Source organism: Saccopteryx leptura, chromosome 3 (genome assembly GCF_036850995.1).
Source record: "Saccopteryx leptura isolate mSacLep1 chromosome 3, mSacLep1_pri_phased_curated, whole genome shotgun sequence".
NCBI lineage: Eukaryota > Metazoa > Chordata > Mammalia > Chiroptera > Emballonuridae > Saccopteryx > Saccopteryx leptura.
Genome location: NC_089505.1, coordinates 204,442,611 through 204,467,570, shown reverse-complemented (window position 1 = coordinate 204,467,570; position 24,960 = coordinate 204,442,611). Strand labels below are relative to the sequence as shown.

Genomic DNA, 24,960 nt, shown 5'->3' with positions numbered 1-24,960 from the left:
ATGAGAACTTCCCAAGCCTGTGGAAAGAACTAAAGCCTCAAATTCAAGAAGCAAACACAACTCCGAGTTTTCTTAACTAAAACAAACCTACTCCAAGGCACATCATAATGAAATTGGAACAAACCAATGACAAAAAATTCTCAAGGCAGCCAGGGAAAAGAATACAACATATAAAGGAAGGCCCATTAAATTATCATCGGATTTCTCAACAGAAACTCTACAAGCTAGAAGAGAGTGGATTCCAATATTTAAAGTCCTGAAAGAGAGGAACTTTCGGCCAAGAATACTATACCCATCAAAGTTATTCATCAAGTACGAAGGAGAAATAAAAACATTCACAAATACAGAAAAGATGAGGGAATTTATCATCAGAAAACCCCCACTCCAGGAAATACTAAAGGGGGTTTTCCAACCAGATCCAAAGAACAAAACAAAACAAAACCACAAGTAAAAGCTCCACAAAGAACACAATAAAACCAAATTTTAAGTGTCACAACAAAAACAAAAAAAGGGGGGAGAGGATGGAGATTAACAGTAGCAAGGGAAGATGGAGTGCAGAAGGACTCACAAGACAGCGCACTATGATGAACAGGGTGGGAACCCTTTTCATTACTTAATGGTAACCACCCTTGAAAAAACCACCACAGAAGTACATGACTTAAAAAACATAGCAACAGACGAAAGAAGTATGGAATACAAACAAACAAAAACAAAGGATAGAAAAACAAAAGAGAAGAATCAAACAAGACACAAAACTAACAGAAAGCAATGTATAAAATAGCAATAGGGAACCCACAAGTGTCAATAATTACACTAAATGTAAACGGATTAAACTCACCAATAAAAAGGCACAGTAGTAGAATGGATTAAAAAAGAAAGTCCAACTGTATGCTGCCTACAAGAAACTCATCTAAGCAACAAGGATAAAAACAAATTCAAAGTGAAAGGCTGGAAAACAATACTCCAAGCAAATAACATTCAAAAAAAAGCAGGCGTAGCAATACTGATATCGGATAATCCTGACTACAAGACAGCAAAAGTACTCAGAGACAAAGATGGTCATTTCATAATGATTAAAGGGACGCCAAATCAAGAAGACATCACAATTCTTAATATATATGCACCAAACCAAGGAGCACCAAAATATATAAGACAGCTACTTATTGACCTTAAAACAAAAACTGACAAAAATACAATCATACTTGGAGTCCTCAGTTCACCGCTGAAGGCTCTAGATTGGTCATCCAAACAGAGAATCAATAAAGATATACTGACCTTAAACAAAACACTAGAGCACCTGGGTATGTTAGACATCTACAGAACATTTCATCCCAAAGTGACAGTCTACATTTTACTCCAATGTACATGGATCATTCTCAACAATTATCATATGTTGGGCCACAAAAATAACATCAGCAAATTCAGAGAAATCAAACTTGTACCAAGCATATTTTCTGATCATAAAGCCTTGAAACTAGAATTCAACTGCAAAAAAAGAGGAAAAACAACCCACAAAAATGTGGAAACTAAACAACATTTAAAAAATGAATGGGTCAAAGAAGAAATAAGCGCAGAGATCAAAAGATATATACAGACAAATGAAAATGACAATACAACATATCAGTTCAGGCCTATGTGAACAAACAGAGAGCACCCAAGTGAACCACTTAACTTCACACCTTAAGGAACTGGAAAAAGAAGTACAAAGACAACCCAAAACCAGCCAAAGAAAGGAGATAATAAACATCAGAGCAGAAAAAATGAAATAGAGAACAGAAATACTATAGAAAAAATTAATAGAACAAGGAGCAGGTTCTTTGAAAAGATCAACAAAATTGACAAACCGTTGGCAAGACTTACAGAAGAAAAAAGAGAAGGACTCATATAAACAAAATCCAAAATGAAAGAGGAGAGATTACCACGGATATCATAGATATACAAAAAATTACTGTAGAATACTATGAAAAACTTTATGCCACTAAATTCAACAATCTAGAAAAAATGGATAAATTCTTAGAACAATACAATATTCCTAGACTGAGTCAAGAAGAAGCAGAAAGCCTAAACAGAACAATTAGTAGGGAAGAAATAAGAAAAACTACTAAAAACCTCCCCAAAAATAAAAGTCCAGGTCCAGATGGTTATACTAGTGCATTCTATCAAACATTCAAAGAAGACTTGGTTCCTATTCTACTCAAAGTCTTCCAAAAAATTGAAGAAGAAGCAATACTTCCAAACACATTTTATGAGGCCAACATAACCCTCATACCAAAACCGGGCAAGGACAGCACAAAAAAAGAAAACTACAGACCAATATCTCTAATGAATACAGATTCTAAAATCCTAAACAAAATACTAGCAAATCGAATACAACACATTTAAAAAGTAATACATCATGATCAAGTGGGATTCATCCCACCTCAAGGATAGTTCAACATATGTAAAACTAGAAAGCCCGGCGGTCATACGAAATGACCGCTGTTCTACATATTATAAATTGTAATTAAAATGATTTGTGCAAAGGTGTCTGCTAATTCAAACTGAATTACCCAGGGCAGGCGGCGAGGATGCCCCTTTGCTTAGTGCCCCACAGGGTTTCCCCCTTCTACTTGCTTAATTGCTTAAAGTAGAGTGCAATGAAGGAAACCACTGGAGGTACATTTCTTAAGAGCCACCGCTAGCTCAATAAATAAAGGTGATTTAAATATATTTTAATCCTTTTTGCGTTTCAGTCAGCATTACTCTGTACTCTGTCATTTTTCTGCATTTCTCTCCTGCCTTTGTTCAAGGGACTCATTTTGTCGAGACAGGCTTTTTTGTCTCGCATCTGAGGCAAGCCTTGTTTCTCTATGCTCATCAGTCTCATTTTGCCGAGAAAGACTCATTTACTCTGCGACTGAAGCAAGCCTTGTCTTTCTCTGCTCAGTGCTTTCTTTTTGTCGAGAAAGCCGTTTTTGTGCAGCTTTAGCTCCTTTTCTCTCCTCTTCAGTGCTATATTTTCTAGGAGGAATTCTTAAAAGAAATTACGTTAGGACGTAGTTTTTATGTAAAACAGATGATTGCCAATGCAAACAAATGTTCACCTTCCCCCTGACATGCTCAATTTGCGTTCAGCCTTAAATTGTTTCAAAAGCAGACGATTGCCAATGCAAACAAATGTTCACCTTCCCCCAGACCCACTCAATTTGCGTTCAGCCGTGGCAACTTCACCCCATTGGCTAGTACAGTTACACAAACAACCAATAAGCTATCGACGACAAACAGACACTTAAGCCGCATATAATAAAGATGGTTAACATAATACACCATATCAACAAAACAAAGAACAAAAACCACGATCTTATCAACAGATGCAGAAAAGGCATTCGATAAAATACAACACAATTTTATGTTTAAGACTCTCAACAAAATGGGTATAGAAGGAAAATATCTCAACATGATAAAGGCCATATATGATAAACCATCAGCTAACATCATATTAAATGGCATAAAACTGAAAGTCTTTCCCCCTTAAATCAGGAACAAGACAGGGTTTTTCACTCTCTCCACTCTTATTTAATGTGGTGCTAGAGGTTCTAGCCAGAGCAATCAGAGAAGACAAAGAAATAAAAGGCATCCAAATAGGAAAAGAAGTAAAGGTATCACTTTTTGCAGATGATGTGATCCTATACATCGAAAACCCCAAAGAATCTACAAAAGGACTACATGAAACAATAAGCCAATACAGTAAAGGTCGCAGGATAAAAAATTAACATAAGAAGACCATAGCCTTTCTATATGCCAACAATGAAACTTTGAGAATGAACTCAAAAAAATAATCCCCTTCATGATTGCAACCAAAAAAATAAAATACCGCCTGACCAGGTGGTGGCGCAGTGGATAGAGCGTCGAACTGGGATGCAGAAGACCCAGGCTCGAGACCTTGAGGTCCCCAGCTTGAGAGCGGGCTCATCTGATTTGAGCAAAAGCACACCAGCCTGAACCCAAGGTCACTGGCCCCAGCAAGGGGTTACTTGGTTTGCTGAAGGCCCGCAGTCAAGGCACATATGAGAAAGAAATCAATGAACAACTAAGGTGTTGCAACGCGCAACGAAAAACTAATGATTGATGCTTCTCATTTCTCTCCATTCCTGTCTGTCTGTCCCTGTCTATCCCTCTGACTCACTGTCTCTGTAAAAAATAAATAAATAAATAAAATAAAAAATAAAATAAAATACCTAGGAATAAACATAACAAAGAATGTAAAGGTCCTATATAATGAAAACTACAGAACATTGTTAAAAGGAAATCAAAAAAGATACAATGAGATGGAAGAATATTCCTTGTTCTTGGATAGTAAGAATAACTATAATCAAGATGGCCATATTACCCAAAGCAATATACAAATTTAACGCAATTTCCATAAAAATTGCGATGACATTTTTTAAAGAAATGGAACAAAAAATCATCAGATTTAAATGGAACTATTAAAAACCCGAATAGCCAAAGCAATCCTAAAGAAAAAGAATGAAGCTGGGGGCATTACAATACCTGACTTCAAACTATATTATAGAGCCACGACAATCAAAACAGCATGGTATTGGCAGAAAAATAGACACTCAGACCAATGGAACAGTATAGAAAGTCCAGAAATAAAACCCCATATATATGGTCAAATAATTTTTGATAAAGGGGCCAACAACACACAATGGAGAAAAGAAAGCCTCTTCAACAATAGTGCTGGGAAAACTGGAAAGCTTCATGCAACAGAATAAACTTGACTACAGTTTGTCCCCTTGTACTAAAATTAATTCAAAATGGATAAAAGACCTAAATATAAGACATGAAACAATAAAGTACATAGAAGAAGACATAGGTTCTAAACTCATGGACCTTGGTTTTAAAGAGCATTTTATGAATTTGACTCCAAAGGCAAGGGAAGCGAAGGCAAAAATAAATGAATGGGATTACATCAGACTAAGAAGTTTTTGCTCAGCAAGAGAAATTGACAACAAAATAAACAGACAGCCAACTAAATGGGAAATGATATTTTCAAACAACAGTCAGATAAGGGCCAAATCTCCAAAATATACAAAGAACTCATAAAACTCAATAACAAACAAACAATCCAATAAAAAAATGGGAAGAGGACATGAAGAGACATTTCTCCCAGGAAGAAATACAAATGGCCAACAGATATATGAAAAGATGCCCATCTTCATTAGTTATTAGAGAAATGCAAATCAAAACTGCAATGAGATACCACCTCACACCTGTTAGATTAGCTATTATCAACAAAACAGGCAACAGCAAATGTTGGAGAGGCTGTGGAGAAAAAGGAATCCTTACTCACTGTTGGGGGAATGTAAAGTAGTACAACCGTTAGGAAGAAAGTATGGTGGTTCCTCAAAAAACTGAAAATAGAACTACCTTATGACCCAGCAGTCCCTCTACTGGGTATATACCCGAAAAACTCAGAAACACTGATACGTAAAGACACATGCAGCCCCATGTTCACTGCAGCATTGTTCACAGTGACCAAGACATGGAAACAACCGAAAAGCCCTTCAAGAGAAGACTAGATAAAGAAGATGTGACACATATACACTATGGAATACTACTCAGCCATAAGAAATGATAACGGATCATTTACAACAAAATGGTGGGAACTTGATAACATTACATGGAGTGTAATAAGTAAATCAGAAAAAAACAAGGACTGCATTATTCCATAAGTAGGTAGGACATAAAAACGAGACTAAGAGCCAGACTGGGCGGTGGCACAGTGGATAGAGCGTTGGACTGGGACGCGGAAGACCCAGATTTGAGACCCCAAAGTCGCCAGCTTGAGCGAGGGCTCATCTGGTTTGAGCAAAAGCTCACCAGCTTGAGCCCAAGGTCACTGGCTCGAGCAAGGGGTTACTTGGTCTGCTGAAGGTCGAGGTCAAGGCAGGTATGAGAAAGCAATCAATAAACAATTAAAAAAAAAACGAGACTAAGAGACATTGACAAGAATAGGGTGGTTATTGGGGAGGGGGAAGGGGAGGGGGAAGGACAGAAAGAAAACTAGATAGAAGGCAACGGAGGACAATCTGACTTTGCGGGATGGGTATGCAACATAATTGATCGACAAGAGAACCTGGACATGTTTTCTTTGAACATATGTACCCTGATATATTGATTTCACCCTAGTAAAATTAATAAAAAACAAAAAAGAAATGTGAACTGAGTAGTGGAATAGAGGCAGAGGTGAGATCAAAGGGACCAGAGGGAAAGAGGTCAGAGGGAAAGTAGAAGAGAAGATGGAATCAGAGAAGGGAAAGAGATTAATGAAATTATATATACATAACACAGCATTATAGAGAATAGGAGAGCAAATCCTGGAGGGAAGGGGAGAAGGCCTTGGGGGGAGGGGACATGGGGCGGCCTGGGGGAATAAGGGAGTAGGGGGGAGATATATCTGGTGGGACACTTGAATATACATAAACACAAATTAAAACCATAAAAAAAAGAACCAGTCAGAAATGAAGAACCCATTAACTGAAATGAAGAACACATCACAGGGAAGCAATAGTGGAGTAGAAGAAGAAGAGGATCAAATCAGGTATCTGAAATATAAGCAAGCAGAAAACACCCTATCAGAACAGAAAAAAAAAAAACCACCCAAAAAACAAACAAACAAAAAACCCCAAACAACTCAAAAAATGAGAATATAGTATAAGGAGTCTCTGGGACAACTTTAAGTCTACCAACATTCACATCATGGCGGTGCCAGAAGAAGAAGAGAGAAAGAACAAGGAGTTGAAAATCTTATCCTATGTGAAAAAAATGACAGAAAATTTTCCTACCCTAGTGAAGAAAGCAGACGTACAAGTGCAGGAACTGTAGCAAGTCCCAGACAAGGTGGACCCAAAGAGGCCCACACCAAGACACATAATTAAAATGCCAAAGGATAAAGACAAAGAATCTTAAAAGTAGTAGGAGAAAAACAGTTAGTTACCTATAAGGGAGCTCCCATAAGAGTGTCAGCTGATTTCTCAACAGAAACTTTGCAGGTCAAAAGGGAGTGGCACAAAATATCAAGTAATGAAAAACAAGAACCTACAACCAATACTACTCTACTTAGCAAAACTATTCATTTAGAATCAAAGGAGGGGGCGGGGAGGAGGGGTAAGACTGGGTGCCAGGCCACCAGCGCTCGGGTCCTCCTCTGACTGCAGCGCAGCAGGGCAATGTGTGATTACCATGGTGAGGAATCTCTATTCAGCAGCCTGGCTAAGGAAACCTTGTTACCTCCAAGTCAGGCCTAAAGTAATCAACCACAGCAGCTCTTAAGATATCTGAATTTGGAGATTACCAAGATGGCAGCAGAGTAGGCAGACACACAGACTCCCAGCTCAAACTACCAAACTGGATTACAAATTAATTTAGGAGCAATCACCATGAAAAACTAACTTTGGACTACAAAAACAGGTCTCAAAAACCAAGGAGCAAAGAAAAATCCACACCAATCCTGGCAGGGAGTGCGAGGTCACAGTGGGGTCTCCCCTGCTTCCAGGAGCGAAGGTTGAGAGTCCAGAAGGGCTGTCATTACAAGGAGAGAGACCCTAAGAGACAGGGCCCTCAGTCTCAGAACCAGAGACCCAGCCTAGAAATCCAGGGACTAGAGGAGACAGACGGAAAGCATTGAGAGGGGAGAAGAACAATTCTGTGTGTGGCAAGCGGCAGGTGTTTCTTAAAAGGAGCAGAAAATATCGCTCACAGCCACTTGCCTGGGGCCCTGGGGATGAGGAGGGCTGTCTTGTCTTCCACAAGGAAAGTGGGCAGAGGAATGCCTGGGATGACCTGAGAAGTTGACTCATCAAGTGTGAAGTCGGCCATAGCTGGGGGAGGGGTTGATCCCTCCATACAGCACAAGCCTAAAGTGGTTACAGGTGACTCACCTCCTGACAGCTCTCCAGCTCCAATCAGCACCAAAGTCACAGCTGAATGCAGGAAGTGGGGTGGAAGGGCAGTACCTCAGGTCTCCAGGGAGATCTGAGATACACTTCCCCTACTGAAGCTGAAAAACCGACCACCATCACCAGAGAGTAGCTGGCAGTACTCTTTCAGAGTCGAAGAGGTCACACCCACCACGTTCCTGGATACAGTTTCAAATAAGCCCCCTGCTGAGATCAGTAAACAAGCCTACCACTGAGTTAAGTAAACTGAAAACAAACAAATCAAGACTTCAAAGCCACTACACTAGGTAAGAAGACCATAACTGGAACAAGCCTGCAAACCTCACACAAACAATGGGAGACAGAGACACCTAAGTCATATGCTTCAAGAAGACAAATCCTCAGAAAAAGATCTGGATGAAACGAAAGTATTCAAATTACCGGAGGCAGAGTATAAAATAATAATTGTTACGGTGCTTAAGGATCTCAAAGCTACAATGGATGGACTTAATGAACACCTCAATAAAAAAATTATAAGCATCAAAAAGGACACGGAAATCATAAATAACCAGACAGAAACGACAAACACAATATCAGAAATGAAGACTACACTAGAAAAAATTGTAGCAGGCTGGATGAAGCAGAGGATCGAATCAGGGACTTAGAGGACAAGTTACACGAAAGCATGGAAGCAGAACAGCAAAAAGAAAACACAATCAAAAAGTCTGAGGAGAGACCTGAAGATGGCAGCGGAGGAGGCAGATGCACAGACGTCCAACTCTCACCACCAAACTGGAATACAAATCAATTTAGAAAAAATCATCATGAAAAACCAACTCTGGACAACAAGAACAGCTCTCAAAAACCAAGAAGCAAAGAAGAAGCCACAACACACCTGGTAGGGAGCGCCTGAATCTCCCCTGCTTACAGGAACTGGGGTGGGGGTGGTTTTGAGGCTGAGAGCCCAGAGGTGATCTCACTCCAGGGAAAAGAGCCGAAAATACTGCTCACAGCCACTTGCCTGGCGACCAGGGAATGAGGTATGTTGAAAGGACCAGCTTATCTTCCAAGTGGAAAGGGGAAAGAGAGGGACAGATGGTGAGGGGCAAAGGAATGCAGGAGACGACCTAAAAAGCTGACTCATCCGTGCTGGAGGCGGCCATAGCTGGGGGAGGGACTGATCCTTCCACAAAACGAGGTTAAAGTGCTTCCGGATCACAGATCTCCAGACATCTCTCCAGTTCCAATCAGCGTAACAAGACACAGCTGAAAACAAGAAGTGGGAGGAGGAGCAGTAACTGAGGTCTCCATGGAGATCTGAGATACACCTCCCCCTACTGAAGTTCAGAAAACACTCTGCCCCCAGAGAGATTAATTGTTAGAAGAGGCCTTCAGAGTCCCAGCTTTCACCAACCTCATTCCCAGATACAGTTTCAAGGAAGCCCCCAGCTGAGATCAGTAAACAAAACTATCACCTGTTAAGAAAACAAACAAATCAAGACTTGACAGCAGCCCAAATCCAAAAGGGGATTACAAATAATAGCTGATGCAAACCCAAGACCTAGAAATAACAGAATTGAAAACTGGAGGCAGAAAACACCAAACACAGACTCAACCAACTCTACCAAAAAAACACCCAAACACAGATAATGAGAAGACAATGAAGAGCAATCCAAATGAAACCACAAGAGAAACATTCAGGAGATCAACAGAGTGATATGGAAATAATCAAACTTCCAGATGCGGAGTTCAAAATAATGATTGTAAGGATGCTTAGGGATCTTAGAACAACAATGGATGGTCATTACGAACACCTAAATAAAGAAATAGAAAGTACAGAAAAGGATATTGAAATATTAAAAAAGAATCAGTCAGATGTCAAATACAATATCAGAAATGAAGACCACAATGGAAGGAATTAAAAACAGGATGGATAGAGCTGAGGATCAAATCAGCAAGTTGGAGGACAACTTGAATGAAGGCAAGAAAGCAGAGAAGAAAAAAGAAAAGAGACTCAAAAAGTCTGAGGAAACTCTTAAGAGAGTTCTGTGACAACATAAAGAGAAATAACATCCGCATCATAGCAGTTCCTGAAGAGAAAGAACAAAGGATAGAGACTTTGTTCAATCATATCATAGCTGAAAACTTCCCTAAATTAATGAAGGAGAAACTCTCACAAGTTCAAGCACAGAGAACTCCACTAAAGAAAAACCTACACCAAGACACATCATACTTAAAACACCAAAGCTAAGTGATAAAGAGAAAATATTAAAAGCTGAAAGAGAAAAAAAAGCTATCACCTACAAAGGAGCCCCCATCAGCATGACATCTGACTTCTCAACAGAAAATCTTGAGGCCAGAAGGGAATGGCAAGAAATATTCAAAGTAATGCAGAACAAGAACCTACAACCAAGAATACTTTATCCAGCAAGGCTATCATTTAAAACCAAAGGAGAAATAAACAGCTTCCCAGACAAAAAAACAACTCAAGGAATTCATTACAACCAAACCAATGCTGCAGGAAATGTTAAGGGGCCTGTTGTAAACAGCTCAAAGTGGGAAAGAATATAGCAAAAAAAGGAATACAGCTTTAAAGCATAAAATGGCAATAAACAATTGCATATCAATAATAACCTTAAATGTAAATGGATTAAATGATCCAATAAAAAAACATAGGGTAGCTGCATGGATAAGAAAACAGGACCCGTACATATGCTGTCTACAAGAGACACACCTTAAAACAAAAGATGCACAAATATTGAAGGTAAAAGGATGGAAAAAAATATTTCATGCAAATGGAAATGATAAAAAAGCTGGGATAGGAATACTTATATCAGACAAAATGGACTTTAAAACAAAAAATATAGTAAGATAAAGAAGGCCACTACATAATGATAAAGGGAGTAATCCAACAGGAAGATATAACTATTATAAATATCTATGCACCTAATATAGGAGCACCTAAATATATAAAGCAGACTTTGATGGATATAAAGGGCAAGATCAACAGCAATACTATAATAATAGGGGATTTGAATACCCCACTAACATCACTAGATAGATCCTCAAGAAAGAAAATTAACAAAGAAACAGCAGACTTAAAGGACACACTAGATCAGCGGTTCTCAACCTGTGGGTCGTGACCCTGGCGGGGGTCGAATGACCAAAATACAGGGGTCGCCTAAAGCCATCGGACCCACAGGTTGAGAACCGTTGCACTAGATCAACTCGATTTAACAGAACCTTATACACTAAAGCAGCAGAATATACATTCTTTTCAAATGCTATGGTACATTCTCTAGAATAAACCACGTTAGGGCACCAAAGTGGTCTCAACAAATTTAAGAAGACTGAAATCGTATCAAGCACTTTCTCTGATCACAATGGCATGAGACTAGAAATCAACCACAACAGAGTAGCTCAAAAATTCTCAAACACATGGAAACTAAATAGCAGGTTGTTAAATAACAAATGGATTAAGAATGAGATCAAAGAAGAAATAAAAAAATTCCTAATAATGAATGATAATGAGCATACAACAACTCAAAATTTATGGGACACAGCAAAAGCAGTACTGAGAGGGAAATTCATAGTACTACAGGCACACCTTAAGAAACTAGAAAAAGCTCAAATAAACAACTTAACCCTGCATCTAAAAGAACTAGAAAAAGAAGAGCAAGTAAAGCACAAATGTAGCAGAAGGAAGGAATAATAAAGATCAGAGCAGAAAAAAATGAAAAAGAGGCTAAAGAAACAATACAGAGGATCAATGAAACTAGGTGCTGGTTCTTTGAAAAGGTAAACAAGATAAATGAACCTTTAACTAGACTCACCAAGAAAAAAAGAGAAAGGAATAGAATAAAATTAGAAATGAGAATGGAGAAGTACCAACTGACACAACAGAAATACAAAATATTGTAAGAAAATACTATGAAGAACCGTATGCCAAAAAACTAGACAACCTAGACAAAATGGACAAATTCTTTCAAACATATAATCTTCCAAAAATCAATCTGGAAGAATCAGAAAACCTAAACAGACCGATTACACCAAATGAGATAGAAAACAGTTATCAAAAAACTCCCAAAAAAGAAAAGTCTGGGGCCTGATGGCTTCACAACTGAAGTCTACCAAATATTCAAAGAAGAACTAACTCCTATCCTTCTCAAGCTATTTCAAAAAATTCAAGAGGAAGAAAGACTTCCAAGCATCTTTTATGAGGCGAGCATAATTCTGACTCCAAAACCAGACAAAGACAACACAAAGAAAGAAAATTATAGGCCAATATCCCTGAGAATATAGATGCTAAAATCCTCAACAACATATTAGCAAACCAGATCCAACAATATATGGAAACAATCATACACCATGATCAAGTGGAATTTATTCTGGGGAGGCAAGGCTGGTACAATATTCACAAATCAATCAATGTGATTCATCACATAAACAAAAAGAAGGACAAACACCACATAATAATTTCAATAGATGCAGAAAAAGCATTTGATAAAATCCAGCACATGTTCATGATCAAAACTCTCAACAAAGTGGGAATACAGGGAACATACCACAACATGATAAAAGCCATCTATGACAAAACCACAGCCAACATCATACTCAATGGGCAAAAATTAAAAGCAATACCCTTAAGATCAAGAACAAGGCAGGGGTGCCCCCTTTCACCACTCTTATACAACATAATCCTGGAAGTCCTAGCCACAGCAATCAGACAAGAAGAAGAAATAAAAGGCATTCAAGTTGTAAAAGAAGAAGTAAAACTATCATTATTTGCAGATAATATGATATAGTATATATATATATAAAACCCTAAAGTCTCCGTCAAAAAACTACTGGACCTGACTGATGATAAATGAATTCAGCAAAGTGGCAGGATATAAAATCAATACTCAGAAATCAGAGGCATTTTTATACACCAACGATGAACAGTCAGAAAGAGAAATTAAGGAAACAATTCCCTTCACTATTACAACCAAAAAAATAAAGTACCTGTGAGTAAATTTAACCAAGAAGACTAAGGACTAGTACTCGGAAAATTATAAAACATTGATAAAAGAAATCATGGAAGATACAAACAAGTGGAAGAATATACCGTGCTCATGGTTTGGAAGAATAAACATCATTAAAATGTCTATATTACCCAAAGCAATTTATCAATTCAATGCAATACCAACTAAAATACCAATGACATAATTTAAAGATGTCACACTTTAAAGATGAGAATAGCTCACATATTCCAAAAATTTATATGGAACCAAAAAAGAACACGAATAGCCTCAGCAATCTTAAAAAAGAAGAATAAAGTGGGAGGTATCACACTTCCTGATATCAAGTTATACTACAAGACCACTGTACTCAAAACAGCCTGGTACTGGCATAAGAACAGGCATATAGATCAATGGAACAGAACAGAGAACCCAGAAATAAACCCACAGCTCTATGGACAACTGATTTTTGACAAAGGAGGTAAGGGCATATAATGGAGTAAAGACAGCCTCTTTAACAAATGGTGTTGGCAAAATTGGACAGCTACCTGCAAAAAAATGAAACTAGACCACCAGCTTATACCATTCACAGAAATAAACTCAAAATGGATAAAAGACTTAAATGTAAGCCGTGAAACCATAAGCATCTTAGAAGAAAACATAGCAGTAAGCTATCCGACATCTCTTGGAGCAATATATTTCCTAATTTATCTCCACGGGGAAGTGAAACAAAGGATAGAATAAACAAATGGGACTATATCAAACTAAAAAGCTTTTGCACAGCTAAAGACAACAAGAACAGAATAAAAAGAGAAACTACACAATGGGAGAACATATTTGACAATAGGTCTGATAAGGGGTTAATAACTAAAATTTATAAAGAACTTATAAATCTTAATATCAGGAAGACAAACAATCCAATCAAAAAATGGGAAAAAAAATGAATAGACACTTCTGAAAAGAGGACATACAGATGGCCAATAGGCATATGAAAAAATGCTCAACATCACTAATCATTAGAGAAATGCAAATTAAAACCACAATGAGATATCACCTCACACCAGTCAGAATGGTGCTCATCAACTAAACAACACAGAATAAGTGCTGGCGAGGATGTGGAGAAAAGGGAACCCTCTTGTACTGCTGGTGGGAATGCAGACTGGTGCAGTCTCTGTGGAAAACAGTATGGAGATTCCTCAAAAAATTGAAAATTGAACTGCCTTTTGACCCAGCTATCCCACTTTTAGGAATATACCCCAAGAACACTATAGAACTTTTCCAGAAGGAGAAATGCACCCCCATGTTTATGGTAGGATTGATCACAATAGCAAAGATCTGGAAACAGCCCAAGTGTCTGTCAGAGGACGAGTGGATTAAAAAGCTTTGGTACATATATATATACATACTATGGAATCCTACTCAGCCATAAGAAATTATGACATCGGATCATTTACAATAACATGGATGGATCTTGTTAACATTATACGGAGTGAAATAAGTAAACCAAAAAAACTAAGAACTGTATGAACCTATACATATATGGGACATAAAAATGAAACTCAGACACATGGACAAGAATGTGATGGTAACCGGGGGGGGGGGGGGGAGTGAGAGAGGGGGGAAGGGGAAGGGCACAAAGAAAACCAGATTGAAGGTGACAGAAGACAATTTGACTTTGGGTGAGGGGTATACAGCATAATCAAATGTCAAAATAATCTGGAGATGTTTTCTATCAACATATATACCCTGATTTATCAATGTCACTGCATTAAATTTAATAAAATAAAAAAGGAAGTCTGAGGAAACTCTAAGAGAGCCCTGTGAAAACATGAAGAGAAACAATATTTGCATAATAGGCATTCCTGAAGAAGAACAGAAAAAATAAGCAATAGAGAACCTGTTTGAAGAAATTATACCTGAAAATTCCCCTAAATTGATGCAGGAAAGAGTAACACAGGTTCAACAAGCAGAGAGAACCTTATTAAAAAAGAACCCAAAGAGACCCACACCAAGATACATCATAATCAAAATACCAAAGCTAAGAGATAAAGAAAGAATACTAAAAGCTGTAAGAGAAAAATAGTCAATTACCTACAAAAGAACCCCCATAAGGATGACATCCGACTTTTCAACAGAAACATTTAAGGTCAGAAGAGAATGGCAAGAAATATTCAAAGTAATGCTTAACAAGAACCTACAACCAAGACTTCTTTATCCAGCAAGACTATTGTTTAAAATTGATGGAGAAATAAAAAGCTTCCCAGACAAAAAAAAAAAAAAAACAACAAAAAAACAACTCAAGGAATTCATCACAACCAAACCCATGCTGCAGACATGAACAAAGCGGGAGGGGGGGGGGGCGGAAATCTAGTAAAAGAGGAATGTAGATTTAAAGAAAAAAAAATGGCAATAAACAACTACATATCAATAGTGACCTTAAATATAAATGGATTAAATGTTCCAATCAAAAGACATAGAGTAGCTGAATGGATAAGAAAACAGGACCCATACATATGCTGTCTACAAGAGACACACCTCAAAACAAAAGATACAAATAAACAGAAAGTAAAAGGATAGAAAAAAGTATTTCATGAAAATGGAAATGAAAAAAAAGCTGGGGTAGCAATACTTATATCTGACAAAATAGACTTCAAAACAAAGGCTATACTAAGGGATAAACATCACTACATAATGATAAAGGGAGCAATCCAACAGGAAGAGATAACCATTATAAATATATATGCACCTAATATAAGAGCACCTAAATACATAAAGCAGACTTTAAAGGACATAAAGGGCGAGATCAACTATATTATAATAGTAGGGGATTCCAATACCCCACGAACAACACTGGATAAATCCTCAAGAAGGAAAATTAACAAAGAAACAGCAGAATTAGGGAACACACTAGATCAACTGGATTTAATACCTTTTACCAGATTCTTCAGAACCTTTTACTCTAAAGCAGCGGAATATATAATTATACCTTCTTTTCAAGTGCTAATGGTATATTCTCTAGAATAGACCACATATTAGGGCACAAAAGTGGTCTCAACAAATTTAAGAAGATTGAAATCATACAAGCATTTTCTCTGACCACAATGACATGAAACTAGAAATCAACTACAATAGAAAAACTGAAAAACACTCAAACACTTGGAAACTAAATAGCATGTTATCAAATAACAAAAGTGTCAACAATGAGATCAAGAAAGAAATAAAAAATTTCCTTGAAACAAATGAAAATGAGCATAAAACAAGTCAAAATCTGTGGGACACAGCAAAAGCAGTCCTGAGAGGGAAGTTCATAGCATTACAGGCATACTTTAAGAAGCTAGAAAAAGCTCAAATAAACAACCCTGCAACTAAAACAACTAGAAAAAGAACAGCAAATAAAGCCTAGAGGAAGTAGAAGGAAGGAAATAATAAAGATCAGAGCGAAAAGAAATGACATAGAGATTAAAAAAACAATACAGAGGATCAATGAAACCAAGAGCTGGTTCTTTGAAAAGGTAAATAAGATCGATGAACCCTTTCCAGACTTACCAAGAAAAAAGAGAAAGGACTCAAATAAATAAAATTAGAAATGAGGGTGGAGAAGTAACAATGGACACAGCAGAAATACAAAGGATTGTAAGAAAATACTATGAAGAACTGTATGACAAAAAATCAGACAACCTAGGCGAAATGGACAAATTCCTTGAAAAACAGAATCTTTCAAAAATCAATCTGGAAGAATCAGAAAACCTAAATAGACCGATTACAACAAATCAGATCTAAACAGTTGTCAAAAAACTCCCAACAAACAAAAGCCCTGGGCCAGATGGCTTAACGGGTGAATTCTACCAAACACTAAAAGAAGAACAAACTCCTATTCTTCTCAAGCTATTTCAAAAAATTCAAGAGGGCCTGACCTGTGGTGGCGCAGTGGGTAAAAGCGTTGACCTGGAACACTGAGGTTGCCGGTTTGAAACCCTGGACTTCCCTGGTCAAGGCACATATGGGAGTTGATGCTTTCTGCCCTCCCCCCCTTCTCTCTCTGTCTCGGTCTCTCTCTCTCTCTCTCTCTCGAGATCTCTCTCTCTGTCTCCTCTCTCTAAAATGAATAAATAAAATCTAAAAAAAAAAAAAAAAATCAAGAGGGAAAATGTCCAAGCTCCTTTTATGAGGCAAGCATAATTCTTTTTTCTTTTTTTTTTTTTTTTAGAGATGTGAGAAGCATCAATCATCAGTTTTTTTCCTAGATGTTCATTGATTGCTTTCTCGTATGTGCCCTGACCGTGGGCCTTCGGCAGACTGAGTAACCTCTTGCTCAACCCAGTGACATGGGTCCACGCTGGCGAGCCTTTTCCTCAAGCCAGATGAGGCTGCACTCAAGTCGGCAACCTCAGGGTCTCGAACCTGGGCCCTCCGCATCCCAGTCCGACACTCCATCCCCTGCACCACCATCTGGTCAGGCGAGGCAAGCATAATTCTGATTCCCAAAGCAGGCAAAGATAACACAAAGAAAGAAAAGTACAGGCCAATATCCCTGATGAATTTAGATGCTAAAATTCTCAACAAAAGATTAGCAAACCGGCCCTGGCCGGTTGGCTCAGCGGTAGAGCGTCGGCCTAGCGTGCGGAGGACCTGGGTTCGATTCCCGGCCAGGGCACACAGGAGAAGCGCCCATTTGCTTCTCCACCCCTCCGCCGCACTTTCCTCTCTGTCTCTCTCTTCCCCTCCCGCAGCCAAGGCTCCATTGGAGCAAAGATGGCCCGGGCGCTGGGGATGGCTCTGTGGCCTCTGCCCCAGGCGCTAGAGTGGCTCTGGTCGCAATATGGCGACGCCCAGGATGGGCAGAGCATCGCCCCCTGGTGGGCAGAGCGTCGCCCCATGGTGGGCGTGCCGGGTGGATCCCGGTCGGGCGCATGCGGGAGTCTGTCTGACTGTCTCTCCCCGTTTCCAGCTTCAGAAAAATGAAAAAAAAAAAAAAAAAAAAAAAAGATTAGCAAACCAGATCCAGCAATACATGAAAAAAAAATCATACATAATGATCAAATGGGATTTATTCTGGGGAGGCAAGGCTGGTACAATATTTGCAAATCAATCAATGTGATTAATCATATAAACAAAAGGAAGGACAAACACCACATGATAATATCAAAAGACGCAAAAAAAGCATTCAATAAAATCCAGCACCCATTTATGATCAAAACTCTCAGCAAAGTGGGAATACAGGGAACATACCTCAACGTGATAAAGGCCATCTATGATAGACCCACAGCCAACATCATACTCCATGGGCAAAAGTTAAAAGCAATCCCCTTAAGATGAGGAACAAGGCAGGGGTACCCCCTTTCACCACCCTTACTCAACATAGTTCTGGAAGTCCTAGCCACAGCAATCAGACAACAAGAAGAAATAAAAGGCAACCAAACTGGAAAAGAAGAAGTAAAACTATCATTATTTGCTGATGATATGATATTGTACATAGAAAACCCTGCAGTAAAAAAACTACTGGACCTGATAAATGAATTCAGCAAAGTGGCAGGATATAAAATTAATACTCAGAAATCAGAGGCATTTTTATACACCAACAATGATCTGTCTGAAAGAGAAATTAAGAAAACAATCCCCTTCACTATTGCAACAAAAAAATATATAAAGTACCTAGGAGTAAATTTAACCAAGGTGGTTAAAGACTTGTACTTGGAAAATTATGAAACATTGATAAAAGAAATCAAAGAAGATACAAACAAGTAGAATCAAAAGAAAGATAAAAAGCTTCCCAGACAAAAAAAAGCTAAACCATATTATATGAAATGTTAAAGGTTCTACTTTAAGAAAAAAAGATAAAAATATGATAATAAAATGGCAATAAATACATACCTATCAACAATTGAATCTAAAAAACAAAATAAATGAACAAAGAGAACAGAAACAGACTCATAGTTACAGAGAACATTTTGAGGGTTGCCAGTTAGGATGGGGGTTGGAGGGATGGGATATGAAGGTGAAGGGATTAGAAGTACAAATTTGTAGTTACTGAGCAGTAGCAGTATATACAATACAGCATAGGCAATTTAGTAATATTATGACTATGTTATCAGATGGGCACAAGATTCATCAGGATGATCACTTAGTGAGTTATATGTTTAATCACTGGGTAATACATCTGAAACTAATATAATATTGTATGTCAACAGTAATGTAAATATAAAAAATTATTTAAAGTAGTAAAAAATTATTATTCATAAAAGACTATTTACCATGCTTTGCAAACACAAAATCCTTTCTGTTTAAGGTCAGGTATTTCTGTCAACTCCCTCCACCCCAACTCTGGCTTCCTCCCTGCACACAACAGCCTGGTCAGTACTTGGCACTTAATAAACAGTGTTAACAGAGTGGAAAGTGCCTTTCCTAAAAGGCTGTGCCAAGATTTCAGCTAAAGAGTTATCCTATTAATTGATCAACTACATTAAGGCCAATACTCTATAAAAGCTTTCAGTTTAATTATTTGACTTATATCAATTTTTACCCATCTTGTTCAAACTAACTTCTAGTCATCTTTGCAATATCAGCATTAGATGTCCTTTTTATGCTTTCTAAGCATTTGTGTATACGTATAATCCTGTCTAGGTCCAAACCATACTGTCTGGAAAGTTGTTTCCTGCTCTCACCAGGCCACAAACTCCTCACAGGCAGGCATGTGTTTTATGCATTTGTCTCTGACACGGCACAATACTTGGTTCAGTATCTGTGCACTAAAGGGAATCAACTCTGGGCATCAGTGTAACAGTTCTTACAATTGTCCTCACAGAATATTATCTTAAAATCATGATTTATTTTAAAGCCACAATACTGATATAATACAAAATATCTTATACTGGATTCTAGTAGAGTCAAGCAACAGGTTTAAGAAAAACTGGAGAAATTCTACCTGAGACTATCATGATTCAATTTTAGAAGCAGCCATCTCTACTGATTTTGTCTACTAACAGTGTTATACAGGAGCACTAAGAACCACTGACTCCAAGGTTTTTACTGGCTCTACCCCCATTCTGGCAAAATACAAGAAATGTAAGTCTAAGCTGCCTTCAAGGTTTTGTATAACATTTCAATTTCATGTTTGTCAAAGTTGGTTCCTCTTAATTAATTCTATTCTTAATTCTATACCATTCTCAAAAAGTCATGATACAGTTGTACTTTTACCCCAGTTGTGCCAAGTTTTGTGAGGGTCATTCTTTTCCATCTTTATAGTCACCCCTATATTGGCCCTTATATTTCTACCAGGACTAGCCCAACAGCCTAACTGGATTCTGTTTCCAGTTTTTCTTTTGTTTAATCTATTAGTCACAATGCTAACAAATTAACCTCCCTCAAAGTCAGTGGTTCAAAAAGTTGGATGATTTTCTTATCTCCTTTTCCCACCAAACACTTGGCAATATATGGAGACATTTTTGGTTATCACAGTTGGGGGAGTGGTACTAGAATCTAGTGGGTAGAGGCTAGGAATGCTGCTAAATATCCTATAATGCACAGGATGGCCTCTCCCACAACAAAAAAGTGATCTGGTCATATATCACCTTATTAGCTTGGGTCAGTCATTAAAATCCTTTGAGTGTCAGTTTTCTCATTGGTAAGTGGGGTTAAAGTACCCATCTTAAAGAGCTGTCAGGAGGATTATGTGAGCCACTGTACAGAGACCACTGAGCACAATGCACAAAGTACTGGGTACCTTCACACATTTTTTAAAAATTGCTGTTACTTTCTTCATTTTCTTCAAACAGAATTATTCTCATGGCAAGAATGGATATTGATAATGGGAACAAAAGCTCAAACAGTCTTTAAAATAAGAGGTGTTTTTCTGGGCCTGAATAAACTGTATGTTAATAATATAAGAAAATGGCCCCGTGTGCGAAGACCCGGGTTCAGTCCTGGGTTCAATCACAGGTCAGGGCACACATGAGAAGCAACCATCTGCTTCTCTTCCCCTCCCTCCTTTCTCTCTTCCCCTCTCCCAGCCAGTGGCACCATTGGTTTGAGTGTCAGCTGGAGGTGCTGAGGATAGCTTGGTTGATTTGAGCACTGGCCCCAGATGGGGGGCTGCCAGGTGGATCCGTTCAGGGCACACACAGGGAGTCTTTCTATTTCCCCTCCTTTCGCTTAATAAAAATATATAATAATAATATAAGAAAGCAAAGTTGCTGAACAAGTGCTGTTAACCTGGAAAGATGTTATTGTTATGATAAAAATAAATGCAGTGAACAGGTTTAGAAAATTGTATGCTGATGAACCTGCCATCAGAAAGAAAATGGCTACATCAAGACGTTGTAGACTGAGAAGTGATTGCAAGGACCTAGCATCAGAGAATCCTGACATACTAAACTCTTCTGGGGCAGTACTAGCAAACTTGGGGAACACTGTTGATAGCACGTATCTGGAATGCTATATGGAAACTGACAGGCAGGACTCTTCCTAAGAGTGTGGAAACATGGCTTGGATACAACGACAACATGGTAGATTTGGAATCACTGGAATAACTGAACCAAAAGTGGTGGCTTATCAATGGATATCTGCTCCATTTCCTCTCCAAACCTACTTCCTTTCTGTTGCAACTGAAAAAAATTTCCTTCTACTATCTGAGAGCAACACCCCCCTCCCAAGTGTCCTAGACACAAAGCCTTCAAAGACTTTAGTTTTTCCCTTACCTCTTCTCTACCCTAGATCTCTATCAGATTACTGCCATCCAATTTCAAATATGTCTCATCATGGTCCCTCCTACCCTCCCTAGCCCCACAGCTTTGGCCCATTTGTCAGCACCTCCCAACCCTCCCAGTCAACCTTCTTGAAAGAGAGTTGCTCTAGCAGTCTCCACTTCCTCACCTCTCAACTGACTTCCCTTCCTATCACTCCACTAAAACAGGACAAATCCAAAGTCACTTTTCTATCCTCATTTTACTATTAGGCTCTGAACTTGCATTCAGAAAGCCAAAACAGAATGAAAAACAGGAATATAGGAAAAAAGGATATCTGACTTGTAGCAGCAAAACTTAAAAAAGATATTAATGACAGAAAGTTCAGAATGAGTCATGATCTTAGCAGAATGGAAATACATTCAGTTAGGTGTACTGGTCGAAAAGGATTCAGTTCTGAAGACACCTTATAAAATAAGACTTTTAAACTATCATGAACTGTTTGAAGGTGAAACCTGTTGTCCTGGGGAACATGTGTATGTCAAAAGGCTTACTGCTACAGGAAAAGAAATTAAAAATTCTGGCTCATCTTCCTTTTTTGAACAAGGACCTATAATAGTCTGAAGTAGGTTGTCGCCACTCACACCAGGTGGCAAGGAGCAAGATCTTTTCTTAAATGAACACAGCTTTAAAAACTTCATCTAAACTGAAGACTAAAAAAGCTGATTGGAAGTCAAGCTAGTATTATGACCTTACATTTAGGGAGACAACATATCCATATTTAAATCCGAGCTTTCTGACTCGGTTAAATCCGATGTTCTAACTCCTAGTTTCGGACCATGTTTGTTTGGGGTTTTTTTGACGGAGGCAGAGAGAGTCCAAGAGAGGGATAGATAGGGACAAACAGGAAGGGAGAGAGATGAGAAGCATCAATTCTTCGTTGTGGCTTCCTAGTGGCTCATTGACTGCGTTCTCATATGTGCCTTGACTGGGGCCTACAGCAGAGCGAGTGATCCCTTGCTCAAGCCAGTGACCACGGGGCATGTCTATGATCCCATGCTCAAGCCAGCGACCTCCAGGTTTCGAAACTCGGTCTTTGACCTCAGGGTCCGACGCTCTATCCACTGCGTCACCGCCTGGTCAGGCTCAGACCATGTTTTAAGAAAGTCAAAAACCCCAAGTGCTACCTAGCCACCACTTTACTCCGAAGAGTTTACACAGACCCTGCTCGACCCCACCTGACTCTGGGAGACGCCTAGTGGAAAGCGACCCACGCTGAACAAGCATGAGACTTCCCGGGTTAGAACCACACTCGACCTATGTGGGTTTTCTTTCCATAATAGCTTCGGGCCAGCACAGGCTCCAAATCGCAGCGCCCCGCTCCCTATGCCCTTGGCGTTGGGAGAAAATGAAGTCTGCCGGGCTAGGACCGCGCTGCAAAGACGTCCAGCCCCACCCCCCCACCCCCAACCCCCAGCCCCGGCTCACCCGCGTGAGACATGGGCGCGGTGAGGTTCCCGTGGCGCTCCTCGTTGTAGATAACCACAGCTGAGGCGTTCCTCCGCGCCGCCAACAATACCTTGTCCTTAAAGGTGCAGCCCCCGCGCGCCACCAGGGCGACCCAAGGCGCAGCTCTCCGGCCTTCGGGCCGGGGCACCACGAAGCGCGTGTCCGGGGCGCAACCTTCCGGGTCGTCACCCTCTGGGTCGCCGTCTACCGTGCGCGGGACGCCCACCAGGCCTAGCGCGCCCACCTTGGGCGAGCTGTCGCCGAAGCGGCCGCTCTCCGAGATGCTGCATACGGTCCGGTTGGTCAGCAGGTCCACGTACTCGATGCTCACCACAGCCGAGTACCACTCGACGGCCCGGGCCCGGCCCCCCCGCGCGCACAAGGCCAGCGCCAGCAGCGCCAGCAGCGCCAGCGCACCGCGGGCCCCGCAGCCAGCCTCGGGCCGCCGCCGCGCCATGGCCGCACTGCCCGGCTACCGAGGAGCGGGCCCAGGCGGGGGCCGGGCGCCGGCTAGGAGTCGCGAGGGGACGCTAGAGTCAGAGGAAGCTGAGGAACCCGGAGAAGAGCGCTAACAACCAAGCAAAAGGAGAGCTCAGCAACCCCCGCGGGCGGCTAGGCGCACGCGCACCTGCCTGGCGGCCAGGCGGGGCCGGGCGGGGCGAGGGCGGGGCGGCCGGGCGCACGCGCACCTGACGGGGCGGCAGGGGCGGGGTCACGGCGAGGCGCGAGCGGGCTGGAGCTCTCACCCCTCCTCCCACCTAGGGGCGGGACCTGCTAGAGTCTCTCGTGACTGACTTGTAGTCACGCGGCGCCTCACTGCGGGCACCCATGTTCTGGCTGGCCCGGCCAGACCGGCCCGCATCGGTACCCAGTCCGTGCCAGAGGACGTCTGCGCCCCGGAGGGCAGGGGACGTGACCGCCGGGAACAGGAAGCGTCTTCGCGAAGCGTGCGAGCGGGTGGTGTAAAATCTGTCAATGGGTGTTTATGAAGACTTCACTGTGGCAAAGGACTTGTTTGTCTGGAACCTTTAAAAGTCCAATGATAAAAACCCTCCAAAACTACAGACGGTTTTTGGATGAGTTTTATTACCAATTTTGTAATGCTAATGATTTCTTACAGCTTTTCTCAAGTATTATATTCACAAGAACCCTTCTTTTTATGTTTTTTCTTTTTATATATCTGTAGTTTTGAAATAAGTGCATCAAACTGTACAGCAATAAATAAAAAGAAAAGTTGTTAGGAAGTAAATAAACCTTCCCTGGATACAAAGACTTACTGCTGCAGGAAAGGAATTAAAATTTCTGACTCATCTTCCTTCTTTGAACAAAGACCTATAATAGTCGAGAGTAGGTTATCGCCATTCACACCAAGTGGTGTTTTGGGGCTTTAAACCCTCCCACATTTCCTGTTGACTTATTTTGTACTGCATTTTAAAACTGCTCCAGAATGCAGCCTGGCCCACAAGGCTTGTTTCATTTGAAGTTGGAGTTTCCTCTCCCTTTCCCGTCAGGAAACTACTTTTAAAAGGCTGAGAGGATCCCAAGCCTAGAAGAAGAGATATCAAGTATGGCAGTTGTGGCAGGATAAGGGAAGGTCTTAGGACCCCTCATTGTGTTCCACCAAAACAAATACTTACAGCTCCCAGAACAAGCTTTGCAGTTTCATGCCGTTTTACGAATTCCTTTACTACTTCCTGAAATCCTGCTCCTGGCTCTTGTTCTGACAAACACCAACTTAGTCCTTAAGTTTTAACTCAAAAGTTCTCTCTTCTGTGGGACTTTGCCTGGTTCCTAAAGGCTAACTTAGGCAGTCGTCCTGTTTTCCATGTTGTTTGTGTATATCAGCATTGGGAA

General features: G+C 40.1%; 1 protein-coding gene across 5 annotated transcripts in view; it reads right to left on the bottom strand.

The window, feature by feature from the left end:
* RNF149 (ring finger protein 149) overlaps nucleotides 1–23,749 on the bottom strand; it is a 90,737-nt gene extending 66,988 nt beyond the window's left edge. For all 5 annotated transcript variants that reach the window (XM_066377204.1, XM_066377205.1, XM_066377207.1 and 2 more), the window contains exon 1: nucleotides 23,086–23,749. In XM_066377204.1, the coding sequence (XP_066233301.1) occupies nucleotides 23,086–23,563 (478 nt within the window). In that variant the 5' untranslated portion in view covers nucleotides 23,564–23,749. The remainder of the gene's footprint in view (nucleotides 1–23,085) is intronic.
* Nucleotides 23,750–24,960: the final 1,211 nt, after the last annotated feature.